This window comes from Scardinius erythrophthalmus (genome assembly GCF_964197995.2).
Source record: "Scardinius erythrophthalmus genome assembly, chromosome: 8".
Lineage (NCBI taxonomy): Eukaryota > Metazoa > Chordata > Actinopteri > Cypriniformes > Leuciscidae > Scardinius > Scardinius erythrophthalmus.
In genome coordinates this window covers 12,988,038-13,012,091 of record NC_138228.1, presented here as the reverse complement: position 1 = coordinate 13,012,091, position 24,054 = coordinate 12,988,038, and the positions used below count along the sequence as shown (strand labels likewise).

Sequence of the window (24,054 nt, the reverse complement as noted above, 5' to 3'; positions counted from 1 at the left end):
AGATTGTTTGGTGTGTCAGTAAATAATGAATGTAGAGCCACTGTGGTGCCTTCTATTTTATGCCACTGTCTCAAGGGCTTGGGGGGCATCTGTGTTACTGAAACTGTCACTGATAAGGATCGCACTAATAATCGCTTCTGGGCCAATGAGCTCTATAACGTCCAGCTGGTCTTTCATGCTGATCCACCATTTTAGGGGTCAGAGTCTCTCCGAGGTGACTGGGCTCAGTCTGGATATGTCATCATTAGAGTCAACATATCAGCTATACCAAACCATAGTGCCTCAGAGTGGCCATTTCACCCCATAATTGAAACATCTGATTCTCATCTCAAAGCAACAGTTATTAACGGCAATTACACACCAATTAGTTGTGTAGTTAACACATCTAATGGAGCCAGATGGGGAGTATCAATTTATGCTCGAATGACAAACCTGCCCTGGATTTAGCTTGAGTGCAATTAGCAGTATGAATGAAGCCGAAAAGACAGAGAGCTGTTTTTTTATTGCATGCTTGAGATGGATTCTTGCTCCTGATTTTACTATGCAAGTTTGGACTGATTTTATATAGCCTATTTCAATTTTCAGAGACAAAACATGTGAAGCAATTACATTCATTTTGGAGATTTGCAGTGAAAGTGTTCTACTATGCATGTGCTTGACTGGTAAAACAATAGATCACCATGGGCAGCTGTGTTACCTCCCTTGTTTCCATGGCAATGCTGCTGATTGACAGTTGCCCTGACAACTCCATTCAGCCACCACCTGCTAGCTGTCAATCAGACCTGCCATCCTGGGGCTATTGACAGAGCTGTCAGCCTGTGTGAGATGTGCCTGTCAAAGCTTCCAAACACTTGTGGTGGCAGGGAAACATCTTTTTCCTCCATTCACATTGTCTTCTCTTGCCTTCTTAAACTCAAATTTGAGCTGTCCTTTTAGATTTACATATACATTCACATTCGTATGCCATGCACACCGTTTTTTTTTTTTTTTTTTTTTAGCAAAGTGAGAAATGTTATTTAATGTGTAATGTGTAAAAAAAATATTTAATCTGTTTCTGTTGTTTGAATTGATAATTGTTAATTGATAGTATTTGCTTCTGTTGAAGCCGTTAGCATGCATTATTTCAACTTAGTTTTGAAATAATCGTTTTTAACAGCAGAATTCGAGTTGGAAAAACTACATTACCCATGATGCTGTACCAAAAATGACATCAATCAGAGTCGAAAATAGCAACATGTGCCAAAATATCTCATTAGCTCCGCCCACTCTCATGAAGCACTGCGAGTGACGAAAATCGAGTCAATCTCTCAACACTCTCAAAATACTTAAACGTTTGAATATGTATGCATATTTTGCAATAAACTTAAAATATATTGTTGTTACATATAATAAACATTTTAAATGAGAAGTTTTTAATCTGATTTTGCTGTTCGCAATACTTAAAGCAGCGCTATGCAGTTTCCACATATTTCTATGCAATTTCTTCACTGTTTTCTCGCTTTTTGCTCACGAGGTTCTCTATAGAGCTCCCCCTACAGCTTCGGAATAGATATTTGACAACACTGTCATCAAAACTCGTTGGCGACTCTCCCCCCTCCCATCTTCTTCCTTCTGTCATGTGCATTTGTTTTCAAATAAGCTGGCGAACGCACGGAGCCATGTCCACTGAGGTACAGTATGTATGATACACAGAAGGCTAGCATATAAATGTTTAGATAGTGTATGTGTGCAGTGCCGTAAAGCGTCCCGCCAGCCCAAAGTTGCAAGGGTGGTTTTTCCGCTCAAAGGCGCTAGGGGGGTGCGAGAAGACCACCATTCAACCTGAAAAAAGTCATATAACCATTCCAATGACTCCGAAGCTGTTCGGTTAAGGTAAAAAAAACCCTGCATAGTTCACCTTTAATGGGATTGATGGCTTTAGTTAGGGAAAGAACTTCAATCCCGTTAAGCATTGCGATCAGCAGTCTTGAACCTTTGTATTCTTGTACACAGTCATGAACCTTTATATTTTTGTCCGATTTTCAAATAGTTTTAGCTTCAAATCAAAGTTTGTAGTGTTGTGATTCACCTCGTTGATTGGCTTGGTTAATTCATGGCTAATAACGCTTTAACAAAGACTTTTTAAAAATCCCAAAGGAAAAAATGACAAAATTCCAAGTGACAGATTCTTCAACCAATCAAATGTTTTATTTGTACCTGGTGGCCATTGAAACTGGTCCTGCTGAGGCCTTTGAGCAGGCATCGAGTTACGCAATCACGCATTCAATAAGAATGTAGATCACAATAGAATTTAAAATGAAATGATTCATTGATTATTTTTAATAAGTGTTTCCTGTGTTTGTGTATCTTCAATTTGTTGATTTCTCACAATGGGGTGAATGAAGTTTAGTAGTGTCATTGGTGCAGTTTGCCGAGATGTAAATGTATGATGTCCACACAGGAACAAGACCATCAGTTAAATCATTATCTAAGTGTTTTAAAACATTCCCTCTTTCTGCCGTCCATATTTGTAAGTGTCATCAGCCCAGCAGAGCTTTGCTCACACCTGACAGATGACAAGCCCCAGCTCGGAGGCTGACGCTGCAATCAAAGTTCTGTCACACCTGTCAATATCCCGCTGTCATAGCAACACTTCTTGTGAATGATGATGTGAGAGACAGTGGTGGGTTGGGGGCTAACTTTGCATAAACAGTCACCCCCACCTCCAGACGAAGCATGTTTTATGTTCTCCGGGCTTCATAACTTCATAGCTGTCTGTTTACAATGTACTTTTTATAGGACTTTTCTTCATTTAGAACTACCCAGGGAAATGCTGGTTTTTTTATCATGCAGAAGTTATTGAAGTTCCTTCTTAAAGTGGTTATTTGTATCTCTGTAGCCTCTTGTTGAAGTGATGAATTAAAATGTAAAAACAATCTTTATTTTTAGTTGTTTACTTATTTTAATGCTTGCTTTGCCTTATTTTAAATCATTTTTGAGTCATCTTGCCAATCACATTTTTTAAAAGTACATTTGTTTAAAAGAGACATATATGCTTACTGGGCTTCGAGGAACTTATAGAAAAATACTGGCAGGAGAATAAGACGTTAATTTCGATTTTGCTATTATCGGTTTCACACTTGGACTCCAAACATGACAACAATAAAGTTAATCTCAACAGAACATGAGGATTAAATCAATTAGCCTATTAAAGTATGCTCAGAAAATTGGCATATGCAATTTAATGAGTGTCTTGCATTTTGTTATATATCACATTTGAAATCCCATGATTGGGTCAGTGCAGGGGAGGAAGGTTCTATTAAATCTGTCTGGATGAGGCATTCACGTTTTTAAAGAGTTTACAATATCCTGGCCATATTTCAAAGCCTATCATCGCCTTCAGATTAAAGCTGACGCTGATGTCTGCCAACTCACATTAATCAGAAGAGTGTCAGAATGGGTTTTGCAACAGTTACAGTCAATGCTAATGATGTCTGCATTTCATGTTTCCTCTGCAGTGGATTATTAATCATGATCTATGATATTTGCTGTCGAATTGTTGTCTAATCATTCAAAGAGTTTGTATTTACTGTTTCACTGAAACAAAAAAAGATTTGATTCCTGCCACGCAAAAAACATGAAAACTCTTGTCTCTTGCGCATTTACATGAAGTGGAATCGGAAGGGACAGGCTCGTCCTTGACAAGTACACCTGTCACAGGGTCAAGTCAGATCACATTGGCAGAGTCAAGCATGTTGCGCTCGGTGCCTGTGTTTGTGTTTATTTCAGGATACATTTGTTTAGTAACTAGCTGGCTTGTAAAACAACAGCAAATGAAATAAAATGCAGATTAATTAACTATATAATAAACAGAAAATGTAAAGAGATGAGAGAAATCATACAATATATGCATTGCAACATGGTATTTTACTCTAAATGCAACTACAGTATTTTCTGCGATTGTTATCCTTTTTATACAACGCATTATTTCACTGTAGATACTTATATGGCATGATGATTATTAATTATATAAATAGTTGCATTAATAAATAGAGAAATGTTACGTTTAGAACATTACATGATTACATATATCCTCTTGTTTTTGTGTTTGTGTTCTTAAGGTAAGCGAATGTATTAAATTATTACGTGATGGCTGTAGGAAATATGTGGAAAATGAACAATGATGACCAATAGGATTATTTATTTTTGATGATTTCTTATGATCTTTTCAAATAGTTTTAATATACATTTTTATAAAAGGTAAGAATTTCATGTATTTTCCACATTTAAGTTATATGTGCACACGTTTTATCTGAAAAACTGTTTTATTCAGTTTAGCAATAGCATATTGTTTTATTAATCTGAAAGTAAATGTTGTTAAGTCTAGCCATTTATAAATGCACAATGAGTTGTTACAGACTACAGATGTTTCCTTTGTGAATTCTTTCTTAGGTAAAATGTAATATCCTCACACCAAGCTGATGGACAGAGTTGACACCTCTGTCTCACAGCTCATGTTATTATTGGGGCATTTTTTCATGAGGGAAGGACTCACCCTGCCAAGCACACAGGCTGATGTTCACAGCTTTGACAAGATTCTGCACCTCTTTGATGTCTGTATGCAAAGATGTACGTGCGTGTGTTCTCCAACGCGTTATCACCTCTCTGTCATTCTTCTGTGCTGAACTGACATGTTGAAGGTATGGGGAAAGAAGCATGAGAGACTGTGGGTGTGTTTGTGTTCATGTTTGTGCTGTCTGAACAATATTAAAAGGCTACAAATTACTGAAAAACTGAAACGACTTATATGACTGATTGGAAGAAGTGGCTGTCCTTGCTATTGTTATTCAGTGTTTCCTGTTTGGACAGATTTAAACAGTGTATGCAGAGTGAAACTAGAAATCAACAGTGTCAGTAATTGACACACGGTAAAGGTGCTTCAAATAGCCTCTCCATAGCCTACTCAAGACAAGGGACTTCAAAATGTATTTTAAGTGCCTCAAAACTCTTTCTCCGATAATACCAGTCAACTTCGAGCACTGCTAGTACATTTAGGCTACTATTAATAATAATGCTCATAATAATTGTATTATTATACTTACGTTTGATTCTGTATCCATTTAGTACAGTTATTCAGTATATTTTATATTGTAATTTAAACCCTAAACAACATTAATAACAAGAAAAAGAAGAAGAAAATTGTTATGTTGTCTCGAAACTGCTGCTATTCCTCTATGGATCCTCGCGCTGCTTGCGCGCAAAAAAAAGCTCAGCTCATCTTTGAAAAAGTAACGGCTCCTCTCATCAAAGCCTGCAGCCACTTCTGCGGGTTTTTCCATTACAAGGTTTGTGCACTCGCCAAATAAATAAATACACAGTGTACTCAATATATGTTCACACATAGGCTATGCGTAATTTATTATTATACATAAAATGTTTTACTGTTTAGGCTACACCTCGTTAATAGGCTATTGCATGCACGGCTATCGGGTATGAATGATTTAGCCGCGCTGCTAACGAATCTAATGAGAACAATGTGCTACAAAATTAACTTAATGCCATTTATTAGTCTTTTGATGTTTTTTAGTCAGCGTATTGTACAACTGTTTTCATTTAGGCGACATTTTAGCAGATAAGTGCCATCATTGTCATTTCTTTAGGCCTAAAGGCCTACAGGATGTTATAGCCTACAAGTGGTTAATATAATTTGTTTATTCACTTACAGGTTCCCCCATTCCCTCAAATACATTTTTTTTTTAGCCCTTTGCTTGCCAATAAGTATATTTTTATGTTGTGCATGGATATTATTAGCTTTGTTCTTTTCTTTCCCCAGAACAACCAGTACATTTGTACAATGTACAATGTCAACAACCAGTAGGCTACAATGGCAGGCTACATTGAATTTCAGTACCAGCAGCACATGTAAGTACTTTATTTCTATTACCTTTTCTGTGTGAAATTGTAGCTATTGTTTGACTGTGCTTGTGTTTTTAATGTGTTATTTATTTATTTATCCTCTACCTATCTGTAAATATAATTTCAATGATAGTTTGGGAGATATTCACTGATAATGTTAGACAAGGTGCTGTAATGTGGTGAGTCTTCATAAGACTTACAACTCATAACATGAATTGTGGACTCACATGATACTTTTTATATTTTCTGTAACATTTTTGTAGCTCAATAGAATACTTATCCATTTTTACATAAATTGTTGCATTGCATTGAATGAGATGAGTTCATGTAAGAATGGATTCATGAATGATATACAGTTTTTTTCATGATATGAAAGTGAACGGTGCCTGGGGTTGCATTATGTCTGAGATATGCTTTTGGGTTCTACAAACAGAAAGTCAAACAGGTTTGAAATGTCACAAGGATTGGGAAATGATTTTTATTTTCACAACTGTCACGTTAATATAGTATTTGGCATACTTGGCATAGTATTCTGTACACGTTTGAACAGGAATAAAAACCTCTTGTAGACCTGAAAATCAAGTGCCAGGACCACCAGAAAAGAGGAAAAAACGAAGCTGCAGCACCTTTTCACTTCTCTGACTCGTTAATAACCTCAAACGTTCCTTGTGAATATTGTGTTGATTGCATTTTATGTTGGAACGGAGTAAAGGTGCTGTTACATTTGTGAAATTTCTGTGAAATTTTGTTGGCAAAAAGGTATATTGTCCGATGTCAAAGGTGTAGCGATGTAATGTATGAAGAACAACTCACAGAAATCTTTTTTAACCAGCTCAACTTTTAAAGTTGGTCAATTAATGCAGCGAATTTGAGTGACCAACTTGGACCCATACTGAAATTTTTTGACTTCACAAGAAATTCCTGATTATGTGGATTCCTTTTGAAATGACTGGAATTCACCTGTGAACGTTCACAGAACAACAGTAAATGTGGCAACATTTAATCTCATTACAGATTTAAGGTGCAAAGTCATGATGTAAGGAATACTGTTTCCGGGTCCAAGCCTCTACTCAAGCCGTTTATGATCACTGTTGATTCACTGTTGACATTCTCTAGGCTCACAGTGTTCTGCCCTTGATTTATTTTAACGATTCATAAAAGCTGAATAAATGTGACCATCTGAGATTTTGGTATAGAGAAAAAGGTTTGGATCATGATTTTTGGGTAGTATTACAACAAACTGTGAGTGTATATTAGCACCATATGTTGTTTGCTTTTGGCATCTGATAGAGCTTTTGGACCTGGAAACAGCGATGTCTGAACAAGCGGATTGAGACACATAAATGTTTTAAAGTTAAGTATGCAAAAATATTTGATGCACTTTTAATTAGTGTTGTCAATATGTAACAACACTAAAATAATTACATTTATTACATGGAATATTTGTATTTACATGCATTTTTTTTATGTATTGAAAAGCCTTCCATATGAATTTTGCTTATGTATCATAATATATATATTTTTTTCTATGTTTTGCTATTTAGTCTATTCTATGTACATGCAAGTGTATGTATTAAAAAAATATATAATATGCAATAAACATTTCTTATTATGTATTTGGCTCAGTTTTTCAGTTTGTTTATTATAATAAAAGTTAATAGCAACCATAGTATCAACAAGAAATATAAATAAACTAGACAAAAATGTTTGTCGAGACAAACTTTGAAGTTGGCTTGAGAAAGCCTGACCAGAAAGTTTGAAGTAGGCAATACAGTCTATCAGAAAATAGATAGATAGATAGATAGATAGATAGATAGATAGATAGATAGATAGATAGATAGATAGATAGATAGATAGATAGATTTTTGCACATTGCTAACATGAGTTAGCACATTGCTACCATGTTTTAACACATGGTACGCATGAATTATCACATTGTTAGCATGTTTAAACACATTGCTAACATGGATTAGCACAATGCTAGCATGAATTAGCACGTTTTCGCATGTTGCTAGCATGAATTAGCAACTCCAAAAGGTTCCTCCATAATCTTTTCATTTTTACAGTCTATTAAGATTTTATTTATTTGTTCTGTTAAACTTTTTATCTGTAAAACTTTCTTAGGTTAGACATAACTGAACTGACCATTAAATGCCGTAGCAGCACTATCTGCTCCTCTGTAATGCAGATTAGAGCTGGCATTGACTTTGAATGAGAGGTGGCCAAACATGATCATGACAGTCAAACAGAAAGCCCAGACAAGCAGACAGATGTCTTATCAGTGATTTTCAAAACACTGTATTTCAACTCCCTCAATGTGTGAATAAAGGGGACAGGAAGTGGCAGTTTGGCAGCTCCAACCAGGAGTGTCACACTGAATCGCGTCCCCTGCCATCTCCGGACGGCTAGCTCGGCCCAGGAGGTCGCGTGAAGCGCTCAGCTCATGCATTTCTGGGACGTTGCATCTAAACGCCACCTATGCATACGGCTGAAGCGTGCGGAGAGGGACGATGGACAGGGATGAGACCATTACCACATTTCGAATGAGCCTTGACAGAACATGAGTGGATGCCTTGTCAGATCATTCTGAATACACAATGTCAGAAGTCTTGCCACCATGTCAGACAACTCTGGCGATGGCAGAGAGCTAGCATGCTACAATGTTCAGCTTCTTTTTAAAATCTTGACATGTCTGACATTTTTCTGCTCAAAATGAGGTCATTTCAAATGAAACAAGATAGACAAAAGCATCTATCTATGACTAGTGATTACTATATTTTGCATTATTTTTTAATTTAAAGCAATATATATTTAGTTATTTCCAGGTTTAAGGTGAGATTTTTTTGTGGTCTTAAACATTTGGCACAATTTTACGTCCATATATAAATGCACCATCAAACAAACAATTAAATCTAACCAGATAGACAAACAAGATCTGATCTGCTAAAAGATAGTTCAAATAAAGGTAAAAAATGATTCTAGTGAAAATGTTTTAAGTTAAGTTCCTAAACGTAATTTCGGGAGGAGTGAACCCATCTAATCTTTCAATTAACTGCGGAGCACATAAACAGATACTTACCATGCTCTGGCATCAGACGTTTCGGCATCCCTCCACCTCCCCAACTCCAACATAATTTATGCATCTTGCAACCATACTCATTTTCCAAGCAGGAGGGGGTATATCTCAGCTCGAGTTGAAGCTGCTTCCTCGAGCCCCTCCATTGCAGACAGCAAGCCAAAAAGGTTAAATGGGCAAATGAACTTGTGAAATTAAACATCATGCATTGAAATTTTCTTTGTATGTCATTATTTTCTTTATTAAATGTTCAATATATATATTTTAAATCCCAAATGATCAGCTCTCAGACTTTTTATCCCCATTATAATACAGTGCTAAATGGACAAAGTAAATCTAACCAGAAATACTGGGTGCAGAACACATCTTATAGATATGCAGTCATAGGCAATCTTTAAGGCGGTTTCACTGGTGTTACAATAGTCTTTTGTTTGTAAATATTTGAAATGTATTTATTTGATTTATTTATGTGATGACTATAAGATTTTGTAGGGCGGTACAGCCAACATGTTCAAAAAAGATTTCTGTTTCTTAATTCTGTCAAGAGAGGCAGGGAATACAATAATAAATTGAGCAAAACCAAAACTATAGTTCTGAGAGAGATATCACAGTTCTCTTGGGGGTTGTTTGGTACACTCTAGTGTATAAAATGAAATATATGCTTTTATTTATACACCAACACATCTTGTTTTAGACCTTACTTTTCTTGCAAATATAGCTAGATCAGCCAGTGTGTTCCTCTCAAGCGTTTTACTTGGTCAGCACTTCACTCGCAGTCAGAAATGTTGCTTAAGGTATCACTTAAGGTGTTGGAAAACAGGATCAAAAGGATTGATACACAGCTTTTGACATGCTATTTGAGCATGTAGCTCACTATAATTGGTCGTGTCATCATGCATTAAATTAACAATGTATGGTGTAATGCCCTGAAACGAGTGTCTTTTGCAAATCTGTCAGATATCATGCCAAAATGCTCTTGACAGCTGTCTGGGGAAATGGTAGTGAATAGCAATTCAGCTGCTCAAAATATTCCCTGTCCAGCTGTTAAATATTTTGGACATACAACAACTTTCTTGAGTTTGTTTATTGGGCAGATCGAAAAGGGTGTAATGCACCATAATTCTTCATACTGCTTAGTTTTTAACTCATGATCTTCCATGACTGAACCAATAACACATTTAAATCATACTTAAAGCACTTCAGCATAAATGATGTCCAACTTAATTTAAACTGACTGTACTTCAGTAGTAGGACAATTTTCCCATTCTTTAAGAAAAGGAAAATGACCTTAACCCGTACCCTTGTGCTGAGAATAATTCAGTCAGTGTGGACTCTGTGGACAGCTGCCTCGATTCTGTCCCATGAGTGCTCTGGAGCTGTCATAAACTGTCACATCAACTCAGGTCTGGTCACAATATGAACTGACACTCAAGAAGCGGGTGAACAGGATTTCCAAGAGGCCATGATAAGATGAAGATTGTTCTAGCTCAGTGATCAATTTATTTCAGGTTAACCATGAAATGTTTTGCTAATTACACCAGAACAGAGATCCACACTATAGAAGTAACATGTTTTGAAAATCTATGTTTGAAGTAATTTATCACTTTTTTTCAGGTGCTGGCCCACATGCTATAGTTTTATAACAGCTAACTTCAGACAAGATGTCAGACAAGAAATAAGCATGACACTAGTACAATCTGTACAGCATTTCACATCAAATTCAAGCTACTGTTTTCACATCAACTTTTTTTCTCTCGATTGGCACATGTGTCAGAATTCCTGTTCAAACTTGTCTGATCAGGTTGAAGCTTATTGCACTGTCAAACGTAGCTCTCTTCTCATTAGTCTGGGCCCCTTCCCATCAGTGCATGCGCTCAAATTAGATTGACATCCAAACTGTTCAGATATACAAAGCAATTTAGATGATATTCATTAGAGCGATGACATAGGCTGATGTGACTCTGACAGGGAGCACTTCTCTCTCTTTCTCTCTCTTATTTTATTACCACTGAGGCGTGACTACCCCCACTAAATTCACTGTACCAAAGGAACAAAACAAAAAGACACAACAATGTCAATTCAATTCTGTCTGTCAATACTGAATGGGAAACAAGCTAACATTACAAAGAGTACAAATATCTGAGTAGATGTTTAAACTTGGCATGGTAAGAGTTAAAAGATCTTCACTAAAGAGGAAGTAACTGCAGCACAATCATGAGATTTCAAATTATGAAAAAGCCTCGATCCAATGACTGGTCACACATAAGATCATTGAGTGTGAAAACTGAGTGTTTTGGACTCTTGGATGACTAATTAAACAATGGGATTTAAATATAGCCTACTGAATTCTGAAATCAGGTTAAACTGGTGCCAATTAATCAGAAACACATCAATTAAACAGAATAAAAATGTGAATTGCATGTATGACAGAAAGTCAAGTATTTAAGACAAAGACAAACAGGTTTTTGTTCTTCTAATTGTTTTTTTTCTCTCTCTCTCTATAAAAAGATTGCAGTTTTTTACATTTTACATATATGGATGGCATGCCTCATTCAATGTATTAACATTCAACAAAAATTGTGTAAATAAAAACAGTCAAAAATGTCTGGTTAAATAGACTGATTAACAAATCTGGCTAGAATAAAAATGAAGAAGTGATACAGAAGTGAAAACGCATCTGTAAAAAAGCAAGTCATGGCAATTTATATCAACAAGAAAAAGGTTTAAGACTAAGTATTTTATAACACTTTATATACAGTTCTTTAATTATACATCTCAATAAATCAGATTCATTATGCACAAACAAACCAAGTAGTAGCACAGGCAATAATGAAAGCAAGCCATATTTTGGAAAATATGCATAACGTAGTTTGTCTATGTACAAATTTACATTCTTCTCTCATCAGAACAGAAACATCTCCCCCCAAAATGTTCATGATTATTTTAGAATGTTCATAATTTTAAGACACGTTTACATAGATTTCTTATACAGAGTATCTATTTGGTAAAGCTGGCATTAGCCACCTTAGAATTTTTAATGCTAAATTCCCTTGACAACACCAAAGATCACAAAGCTTAGCCTACAAGGCCAATTATGTATGTTAATGCAACAACATGTAAGTAACTGTGAATGAATCTTTACACTATGATCCTACTGTCTGTTCTCAACTTGGAGTACAATAAATGTCCTGGCATACACTGTTAACTGTACGAGTTTGTGTGTATGTTACAGCGCTGGCACTGGTAGCAGTTGCTCCTGACATCCTCTAGCTGGCGATACAGCTGGAAGCACAGGTTTTAAGGAAGTGCTTTTAGAATGCTTCGTAATCTTCCGGTTGAAATTCTTAGAAGAAAGTTTAGCCAAGTCTTTCATTTTAAACCCAAGGTGTGACTCAAGGTGACAGATGTATGTAGAACGAGCTTGGAACTGTGTTGCACATTCGCTACAGTAGAAAACTGGGTGTCCTGAGTCAACGTTCTTTATGAACTTTGTTCTGCCAGTTCGTCTGAGCTGGTATTTCACATTGGCCAGCCAGTGGCTGATGGTTGTCATAGATAGACCTGTTATTTGTGATATGACCATCCTTTCCTGGGAGCTCAAGTCTGATATCACATACTTTCCATCAGCTGTCTGCCTCAGGCAGGACGTGAACTGAGCCTGCAAAATCAGCAAGTGCTGGGGTTTCCAGTGTGACTGCCTACCTTTACGTTTGTGCACCACTGACGTATCCTCTGCCTCATCTGATGTATGAGAACCTTCGATTTCTGACTGCCCTGGCCTGCATAAAAGTGTTGGGGGTTTCAAAACTTGAGAGTCTGAGAGATTTCGCAGCATGTCTGATATGTCAGAGAGGGCATTTTCACGCAAAGGACTCGCTGGTGTGAAGATTTTTGAACTAGTTGATTCAGTCACAGATGCACCAGGCACAGAGGAACTCACAGCTTTGCCTGGGAGAGTAGCAGCTCTGAGACATTGTTCACTTTTGCCTTTGGACAAGTCTATCGGTTGGTCTCTGCAAATTTCATGGCAGTCCGTATGTGACTGGCTAGGTTTCGTCAAGTGTCCAGATGGAGCGGCGAGAGCGGCCCTTTCTGCCATGCTGTTGCTCATCCTGAGAAGCATACTCATAGGGTCCTGGACAGGCCTTAGCGGTTTGGCAGCTTTACCCAGATGAAGGTTCATAACAGACTGAAGGGCACTTAGAGGACTGACAGAGGGTTGTTTTGGCTCAGGGTGTGCAGATAATGGACCAGCGTCATCATACAGATCTGAGGTGGAGGTGGTGTGAGTTCTGAAGTCTTGAGTGTGCTTCTTAATTTCCCTTTCGTTTGTGTTACTCTCAGTGACATTGCTCATAGATGTAATCATGTTATCCAGGCTTGGAGATTTTGACACCAGTGATTTCCCTTTAAGATTCAGCAGCTGCCGATGTGGTGATCCCTGCCCATTCAAGTCATTAAATCGCCTGTCTACTTCAGCAACTGTTACGGTTACTTTGTTTTCCAGTTTGTCCACCTCATAGAGATTAACCGTGGTTGAGGAAGTTCTTGGTGGAGTGCTTGGAGGAATCAAATGACTTTTGTCTAAAGACTGGACTTCCTGACTACTGGATGATTGTTTTAAAGAGGAAATATAGCCTGAGTTGTGCAGAGCAGGTTTCAGATGGTTTTGTAACTGATAAGCTGCATGAATGCTCTGGTAACCGCCCCAGCTTGGGGCACCCCTCTGTGCTTTGTTAATGGCAGATGTAACTGTATTCTCCAGTGATTTTAGAATATCAAAATCCATTTTAGGACTCTCTTTCAGATCATCTTCAGTAAGGTAATCAGACTTTGTTAATGTGCTGAATTTCTGCTTAGCATCATTTACATTTGCAGACTCATTGCATTCATTGTCTTTCAGAGAAGTAATTTCTTGTGTCTTGTTTTTGTTGTCCCCAGTTGCTACAGATGTGATTGATGATGACTCCAAGATTCCTGTGGCTGAGAGAGGGGAAGAACATGTTGTACCTGACTGAGACTTCTCAGACTTACTTTTGGGATGAGGAGGCTTGTCTGTTTTTTGCAATGATTGGGTAACTTTTACAAAGTGGCCGGTCAACACCATATGAGCACTCAAGTGCTGAATAGAGTCATGCAAAATACCACACTCCATACATTTAAGATTCTGAGACTTGAACTGTATACCACGGCTTGTCGTCTTCTGATCTTTAACGTTTTTATTGTCGGTTTGTTCAGAGTACATCTGAAAAATATCGTTGGCCTGCCCATCATTAGGACTTTTTGTCTGCTCCGTTGTTTGCAAAGATTTTGCAACATCCAACTCCATTGGAACCCTCTTTCTGAAAGAAGACACAACTTTAGCAGCAATTGCTGTTCTTGGCTCTCTCAGAGGAACCTTTTGGTAATGCTTAGTCTTTATCATGTGCACGCTGAGGTCTTGCAAAGATTCAAAAGAGTGTCCACAGTACATACAGCGTAGGACTTTCTGGGCATCTTCCTTTCCTTCCATCTCCAAAAGAGATCGCTTGCGTGGCTTGGACCATGACTTGGCACCCTTGCTAGCACTTTCGAGGTTGTCATCACGGTAGTGGTCTGTTTCATTCATGTGAACTGTGAGATCAAGCAGCGTGTCATATGCTGCACTGCAGCTTTTGCAGTGGAACTTGCTAGCACCGGTAAAGATGGATCCGTAGAGTTTAGTGCTTTGGCGGTAGAGCTGAACAGTGGAAAAAATACTTGGTTCAAGTGCAATAGGTTGTTTTTGAGAGACCTGTTGGAATGTCTTTGCGATAGCAGATTGATGCCAATCGTAGCAGTTGCGTCCAGGACTGCTGTTGCTGCTACTGCTACCGCTGCTACTGGCTGTCTGTTCATCTGCATACGGTTGAGAGGAATTCAAGTTCAAAAAGGACCAGTAGGGATTATTGAGGAAACTTTTGTAAATAGCCTTCATCTGTTCTAGGCTGTCTGTAATACATACAGAGTGTTCAGAACTGTCCTTTAGAAAGTCTCTTGTGGCCTCCTCCTCTTTTTTGTTTGGGGCGCTCTCTGTATCTGATGTGGGGTCACTAGATTCACTTATGTGAGATTCACTGTCAACATCCTGACCTGATAGCTCAGCAGCAGGGGAATCTTGTTCATCCATTGGGGTTTTTAAGTCTTCTCCCAAATCATTTTCATCCTGTAGTGTCTCCTTGGCCACTGAGCAATAACTTCCAGTATCTTCAGTCTCTATGGGGGTCTCCTTAACATTCTCTGAATCATAAGCTAGAGAGGGGGGGGGGGGGGGGGAGGAGAAAAAAAGTATTAAGTAAATGCCACATAAGTAGCACTGAAATGTAAACAAACAAAACAAAATTTTGCCTAATGACATTCTTCTATGAATGAAGTGAATGGGCCACACCCCACATGAAGTTGAATTTAAATTGCAATTCAGCAAATTCCTCTTTCTGAAATTACAATTTAAAGAAGTTCAACACAGGTGTTCTTCCACCCTGGCCCACAAATATCAAAGTCTTACATTCAGGTTGCAATTCTGTATACTTTTGTCTGCCTCAATTCAAATGCAAATCAAATTCAGGAATTTAATTCAATTCTGAATGGCACATAAGCACTAGTGCATCCACAAACAAATAACGGAGGTCTAAGAAATAACGCTCTTCTAGAACTAAGATTTTGAAATAGGCTGGTCTGGTCTAGTCAAGTGTACATCAAAGCTTTTTTTAATCTTAATGTTTGCTGTTGAGCTTCTAATCAGGCTATTTACAAGAGGTTGCACCTGCTACCATTTGGCCCACCTCCCCACATGTCCACACACCTGTGCACATATAAAGAGACAAATAGATAGAGGGAAAAGGTGGACAGATAGATTGAGAGGTTAAGGGGAATGACATAAGATGGCGGCACATAAGCCACCTGTCACTTTGAATCCCACCTGACGACTGTTCACCTTGGACAGGTGACATGTTGCGAGAAAGGTGTCTGCTCGAGCACCTCAAGATGACAGATCCAAGGGGACACGGTCGCCCTTCTCCCTGCCAGCTGCCCTCACACCCTCAAAAGAGCCCATCCACCACCGTCCTTCGGGACTGATGATCCCGTCTCCTGACAGCCTGTCCCCTGCTAGTTTGACACTGTCACTCTGACTCCGTAAGTGGAACAAATGCCCTCTTGAAAGCCATACCAACCCCCCCCGTCTCTGTTCCACTCTATTCACTCTTGTTTGTGTGCGCATTTGTGATTATGTTGCTCATGTCAAAAGGAAAACGCTTGACATGTCAGATGTTTGGAAATACAGCAGGCCTTGAATTACAAGCTAACATGGTGTGCTGCTGCATGTGTGATTCAAGTGCATTGTGCTACGCTAACGGTCTCTCTTCCTTTCTCTCTCTTACAAGATCCACCACAGTCTTGACAAGAGTGTTAAAGCACAAATAGCTCTCATTTCAAATGATAATACACAATCTCACAAGCCCACGCTTCTCTCATTTAGCCTCTCACTGGCTGTCAGCCAGGCGGCCCGCAGGATGGGGGCTCTAAAGGATAACTGGCAGGTGCAGGCCAGTCTTATCCCCTCTGTAGATTTGGATTGTCACTAGGTATCCATTACTTGCCAATCTCCTCTGATCGTGCCCGACAGCCTTGATCAAAAGATGTCATTTGAAAGGCCTGATTTGGCATGAACTCCAAAGCAGTTCGAAAAGAGGGTGAACCAGGTGTAACTACAATGACATGATCATTTTCCTGCCCTCTCATATCCCTGAGACAATTACGGTGACACACTGAGGGTTCACAATGGCAAATTGCTTTTTTCTTGTACAAATGCCGAAGACTACAAGACTGTAACTTTTTGGGGGGGGAGGGGGCTTCATAAAGGTCTTAGGGGGTGGAGAAGTTAAGCACACGTTCATCCTAAGAAAAACCATAAACTTTCACTAATGTGTGTGTGTGTGTGTATCAAAACCAAAGCCCACTAAATTTGAACACAATCTTTAACCTCAAATGATTTATAATCCATCTCAGGAGGCACCTACCATAACCAATTATTCTCAAAAGGCTTGATTGACAGGCTGGGTGATTTATTAAGCTAATAAAATGTGATGTGTGCAATGAGCTCTAGCAGGACAAAAATCCAGGAGACTTTAGTGGCACTCGCCCTGTTTGATTTATGTAACTATTACATTTGTCTCCATATGACCAGTCATTAACCCCCTCCACCCTACAGACAGAAACAGCACATAAGACATTTAAATTGGAACATCAAGTACTATACATAACATTATTTATTTAAGGTGCATGCATTATTGATTACTCTAAGACAGTACAGAGGTCAGACACATGATTACAATTAAAAGTAGGCATTTTTGTGAGGCATCTACTCACAGCTGCTTTGCACTTTATGTGATTCTCTAGATGATAACATTTTTACATGAAGTAAAAATCAGAGGAAATCATTTAATGCCATAGATTAGTCTTGTTACATAGGTCTTGTTAGGTAACTTTGCAATAATACCTAATAAGATGATTATGATATGCATTTGAATGGTTGCTCGACATACATAAAGCTTTCTGTCAGTAAATACTTCAGCTTTTCATCCTCAGAGCTCACATGACTCTCTTGCAACCTCACAGTGTGATACAGATTGAGGCTAACTGTGAGAATTATTCTTGCTTCTGGCCATGCTAATGTGCAACACATGACACTTTGATCAAAAAGCAGCGTTCAGGCAACATGTTGAGATGCCCCCCATGCCAAAAATAGTGTTCTTTGCTGGAATCGAAGCAAAGAACAAAGTTAATTTTTAAACTACAACTAAACTACACTGTTGGCGTGTATCGGTGCCCTGGGTCTTAACCTTTCTGTAGTGTTTCTCTTTCTCTGCTGAAGAAACTTAAAACTCACCATTTACTGTAAATGCGGGAAGGCAAACAGTCTCTGCTGACTGGAATTCTACTGACCATAAACGTCCTTTCAGGGGAGATATCTCTCTAATTATCACTCTGTGTGCCTTTGATTCCTTTTCCCCCTTGACAACAGTGTGTCTGATGTGTCTCAGCTGCCAAGAGTGATTGGCAACAATTCTATGTGTATCTAAGCCAGCAGCTGCTGAGATGATGGCCCAGCATCAAAGAACTCAGTGAGATGGATGGCACTCATAATTCTACTCTGCAGGGACAAGGTGGGGGAGGTTGGGGGCAAAAACCAACAGAAAAAAAGGGGGAAAAAACGACTGTCACCCACCAACTCACCCCCCAACCTTTCAAGCGAGGCTTTGTTACCCTCTTTAATGAGCTTCCGATAACTAGGAATTGAGTTCACTGAGAATACTGGAAAGGTTCGTTGGGAATGCAATACCAAACTCCCAATCTTATCCGGCAATGACCACCCGGTGGACAGCTGGTGTCTCGTAACAAACACGGAAAGAAAGCAAAGCTATCCATCATAGAGAGGACATCTAAGACCCTGTGCTCTGTCTATGCCTCTCTAACGCTCAGGTTACAGGCTTACACAGCCGTCCAAATAATATTCACTGTGATAAATGGTCCTCTAAGCCGCCTACCTCTCATTAATCTCTTTCTTTAAAGGAGCATCCATCATGGAGCAGGGCTAGAGCTGTAGAAGAGAACGCTAGAGTTCATTTACAGGCCAGCTGTGCTTGAGTGATGCGTGTCATTTTTAGCTTGGACGGGAATGCGCAGTCGTCAACACGTACAAATGTCCACGTACGTGAATACCCACAGACGAAGATGAACGCACATGCAAACGTGTATTCTTGAGAAGCAAGGTCGGTGATTGAAGGACTGATTGATTGATTCAAAACGTGGTTTGGTAGGTGAAAATTTTGAAATGTGCAATGAAACACATTCCCACCTTTTGCTTAAGTAGAAATTATCATGCATTTAGCTAAATTAGAACTCATTTGTCGTTTCACTTGCTCAGCATGTGATATATCTTAGTCTGTCATCGGCTGAGTTCTCTACTCAAAGAAGGCTTTCAATGACTTAATGACTTATCAGCTTAACTCAGAAGTGTGAAAATTTATTGAATTTTCTTGCCTGTGTCAATTTCTTTTAGTCTAACTACAAACCCTATACAGCACCATCTCCATTTCGCTTTTAAACATTTGGCCTGTATCTTTCACTTCCTAACTTTCTCCCCAGCCTTTTCTGTCCAATTCTCAACAATATTTCTCCTTTCTTCCCTCCCTCAGTGTCTCGGAAAGCCTGGGTGATAGATGACATGTGTCAGGATGCCAGAAGTAAAGGGTGGCAGCGTGATTAACGGCTCTGTTGAAAGGGTAATTGACGGTTTGGCATTGTGCTGATCTTCTCCACCAGGGTTTGGTTTCAGGACCCCTGAGGACCAGACTGACTCATTTTTCTAAAATGGACCACAAGCTAAAAGCCAGCTCCCATGAGAAAAAAAGAGATGGATTCTTGTCTTCTTAACAGAAGATTGATATCTTCATTGTCAACACAGCAAAGTAACATTCATATAAGTTTACAACCACAATAGAGTGCTAGTTCAAATGAGAGTTTGGATAGATAGCACAGGTCAATGATGTGACACTCATCTTTTGTCCTATTTAAATTTATTTTAAAAATGCAGTCAATAGGCCTACATACTATGACTTAAATATTGTCCACCTCTTCTACAATGAGCATGATTTTAATTCCTGTAAAAAAAAGGAATTGTGATGTTTTTGCAGGGGGCATAAGGTGAAAAATATTTGAGTAATACAACTCAGATATCTTAAGATTGTTTTTTTGGGGCATATTTTACTGTTATTTCTAAGAAAATTAAAATAATTTGCTTCACTTGAAAAAAAAAAAAAACACTTTTATCTGCAAAATTTTTGCAGTTTTAAAATAATAACATCAAACAGGAAATTATGTCATAGAGAGGATCCTATGTGTCAATAAGTCTCTGCAAATCACACAATTTTTTTAATGACAAAGCAAGGTTAGTTCATGTGCTGTGACTCCCCTAAACTATTTATAAATTAATAATTATTAGTATTTGTAAACAAAGAGTTGTAAAACACTATTATAACCATACAATTTAAAAATATATATAGTACAGTTTAGTATAGTTATTTCTACGTGTTTTAAACTAGATTTTTCCTTTTAATTATCATGGACCAGCTCTTATACCCCATATAGCAAAAGGCATATACTTATTTAGTCAGCTATGACTTACAAAATTTGGCTTAAATAAAAAAAAAAAAGCAATTTTAAAAATATAACAGAACATTCACAAAGTAAAACTAAATTTGCCCATCACATCAATAACAGTTATGAACACATTAAACTCGTGAACACACCATCTGTGTGCATGTGTGAAATGTGTATGCAAGAATGTGTATGATTACTTTAATCTTTTGTCTCAGCCATGTGTAAATCAATGGGGTTCTAGCCGTTTTGAAGCTGTTGGCAGTGATTACAGGCATGCCTGGCTGGAGAGGTATGTTGACACTGGTTTGGATTAGGGAATAGTGGGCCTCTATGGTTTCCTGCCCTTTCATCACCGCCACCATCAAGCCCAGCTCCTGCGTCACATCCACGCATGACTGATGGCCGCTTGTCCGGATGACCTGCCTCGCACCTTAGATCTGACAGCGACTGAATTTACCCTTAGAAAGAGGGAGAAGGCAGGGCCTGGAGTTGCGCCCAACAGAGCCTGAGAACCGAGAAGATTTTTGGCCAGGGTGGCCCGTGGGATTTGCGGAGGAGTGTCCGATTAACTCACATTATCAACCCACACACAGACGGAGAGAGATCTAACTAACAAAGTTGAAACAAAGTACAACTCTCAAAATAGATTTGATGTCTAATCTGTCGTTCCAAATATGGCTCAAAGCCTAACAGACAGATGAAAACATCCATTTGAGAAGGACTGTAGGTGGTTCCACATGTTTGTCTCCTCGCTCATAACAGTTCAGAATCGTCTAGATTCAAGACAGGCACCAAAAAGCTCATTTGTCACGTAAAGGTGCTAAATTGGGTTATGGCAATAGGAAAGGCCAGTAACAGGGGCTAATATCAACTTGATTACATCAGGGGAGCACAAACCTAATATGACTTGGTGACAGACGCATACCTTGTCATCTCCAATCACATGTCAGGAATCCATCAAGTTAACAGCTAATTAGGTGTGCTCAAATAAAGCAAAGCAAAATGTTTCTTTTTACAGAGCACTGCAAACCTTTAGGGCGAGAGAGAGATAGGGAAAGAGTACATTGCTCTAAATCTTTCATTAAGACTTCACCTACAAGATTGGCTATTGAGCTGTACATCCTTTACAGAGAAAAACAATGCATCAGAATCAAGAATTCGGTCATCATCAGGTTAAAAGTAAATAGCACTTCACTAAATGTGTTCATACCTGTAAACCATAAACTCACACTTGTAAACCACTATGGTCACCACTCTGCACAGGGTCCATGAGTGAAGTTTGGTGGAGCATACTGATGAAATAAAAGCCTAGGCAAGCTTATGGGAAAAAGAAGGAGAGCACTCACATGGCCTTGCTCTGATTGACCATTAAAGCCTTTGATGGATGAGGCTGTCACAAGGATAACAATTAAATCCAACATGAGACAAAGCTGTTCTGACAGGCCAGTCTAACAGAGCAAGCCATACCCCTCCATTAAACTCCACATCATCTCTGCCTCAAACACACACACACACACACAAACAGTGAAGGCTATATAATAATGGCTTTGTATCTGTTTCAAAGAGCTCTGCTATAAATAAAAAAATTCCCCAGAACTCCTCCTCTTTCAAATAATAGGATAGGATCTATTCTATTAACCAGACAGATAATATTTTGGTTAACATGAAGGCAGTTTCAGTGGTTTTCACCTCTTTAAAGAAGTTTAAAGAGTCTGAAATGGATATGTGTATAATAAGCTGATAAAAAAGGATTAAAATTTAAAATACCAGTGTTAAGTGTATATATATATATATATATATATATATATATATATATATATATATATATATATATATATATATAATTTCAACAACTTATTATGCAACAACTTAATGACCTTGATATAGCCTACAGATTGAGGGTCTAAACATTTTTTTCTGGTTTCTGGGCGTTTTTTTCTTGTCACATGACAACAAAATGGCTTCCAGAATGTTGGTAATATTTTAAAACAAAATTTAAATACTTAGCTCCATTTAAAAAAAAAAAAAAAGCTAATAAAAGGATAATGCCAAAATTATTTAGGCTACTGTATGCATATTTCTTTCTCTCTTTATCTATCTTTAAAGAATTGCAGCCTTTAAAATAGTTTTCCAGACAGTTATCAAAGACAATTTTTAAGCCCCACAAAAATGAAAAATTCAAATTCAAAAGCTGTATTCAAGTAATTTTGAATCAGTTGTACTGTACCTTTAATTAACTTCTGACAAAAAAAAGCACAAAAAAAAATGTAATCAATAACATGACAAAAATAAAAGACTCAAATTAGGATTAGGAAAATATGTTTAGATAATCCAGGCAAATAAAAGCGATTATACACTGATTTTGTGGCTTATGAAATGTACTAAAACGATATGTGCATAATGGAGGACAGATGAACAAGAGCATCTTAATGAAATTCAGATAAACTTACCTGCCGCTCGTTTCGGCGCCTGCTGTTTTCTTCGCGGCATACTTGCGCGCAGACTGTGTGTCTATATACGCAAACTGAAACGATTTTCTACTATGTATGCTCCCAGTCAGACGTGTCACCATTAAACAAAAGTACAGCGCAGTCACAACAGCTACGCCACTTCGCATTGGGCATAGGAGAAAGCCCAGGTGCTCCGTGTTCAGCGGTAGTCTTTGTTTAAAGCCAGTCCGCTGGAGTGATGAGGAAAACTGCACGGCAGGACAGTTAACGCCTAGCCGATCGCTACGAGTTTGTCACGTCACTCAAAAGTCCGCGGCAACCGATACACTAACAGAAAGTATGGGGGCGTTTACACGTCTGGTTGTGTCCAAAACAGCTAGATATAACGCAACGAAATGGCACAGAACACTGGGGTTTCGTGTCGCGATTAAAAGTTAATAAAAGTTACACAACGTTTAACTCGACAACGCTGATGGCGCGAGACAGTGAAACATCAGAGAGACGCGACGAAGACCAAAGACATCATGCGTGCGTAGTGCGTTGACCAACAATTATACAATAGCAGACAAACAACACTTCCTGTGCTCCTACCGGTCACTCCCACGCACAATCCCATGCCCAAAAATGCAGTCTAGGTAGGCAGCTCGTAGGACTTTGAGACACTGCCAATATGTCACTTAAGAGTGCATTAACAAGACCGCTTACACTGACAAGGAGGATGTAACTTAACCCTTTAATGGGTAGCCTACACCCAGAAGCGGAAAAAAAGAGTTTTTGTAACAATAACAACAAACAATGTTCAGTGTTTTTACAGATTTTACAGTTTTTAAGTATAAACGGTTGATGTTCATTAATTGCTAGTGCATTTTTCACAATTCTACATTGATGTCAGTTTACATTTAATTAAAAGACGCTGTTTGAAACCAGCTGTCATAAAAAATTATATTTGTTTGATGTGTAAATAAGACATGCTTTAAAAAATATTGAAACAAATATATAGATGCAAGCAGAAATGCATAAAAAGGTAGCCTATTATGGTTTATTTAGCAAGCCTGTAACCAGATCATATGGAAAAGACCATTTACAGTTAAAACAGGCAATTTACTAAGGAAATAGCCTAGCCCTAGCCTATGTTTTAAAGCTTTTTTACAGTTATCGATGTAGAGCAGCCAAAAGCCAAGGATTAATTCGCAAAGGTAAAGGTTATGAAATAATCATGCACTTCTAGAGCATTTAATAATCTTTTTAGTTAATTTCAACATTTAGCCTATACTAATACATTATTCAAATCAAAAGTTGTATTTGTTTACATTAATGCACTGTGAAGTAACATGAACAATGAACAGCTGTATTTTAATTAACTAACGTTAACAAAGATAAACAAATACAGAAACAAATAGTTAATTTTAGATAATACATTAAATGTTAACAAATGAGACTATTGTAAAGTGTTGC

General features: G+C 38.2%; 1 protein-coding gene across 2 annotated transcripts; it reads right to left on the bottom strand.

Annotated features, from left to right (window-relative positions):
* Window positions 1-11,459: 11,459 nt before the first annotated feature.
* Window positions 11,460-23,307, bottom strand: tshz3a (teashirt zinc finger homeobox 3a). Of its 2 annotated transcripts, none has more exons than XM_081372278.1 (2): window positions 22,600-23,307; window positions 11,460-15,241 (listed from the first exon to the last, which is right to left on the bottom strand). In XM_081372278.1, exons 1-2 carry the CDS (start codon window positions 22,637-22,639, stop codon window positions 12,198-12,200), a joined length of 3,084 nt encoding a protein of 1,027 aa, XP_081228404.1. In that variant the 5' UTR covers window positions 22,640-23,307; the 3' UTR covers window positions 11,460-12,197. The 2 variants fall into 2 exon arrangements, with proteins under 2 accessions (XP_081228404.1, XP_081228405.1); XM_081372279.1 differs by having other exon boundaries at window positions 23,191-23,307.
* Window positions 23,308-24,054: the final 747 nt, after the last annotated feature.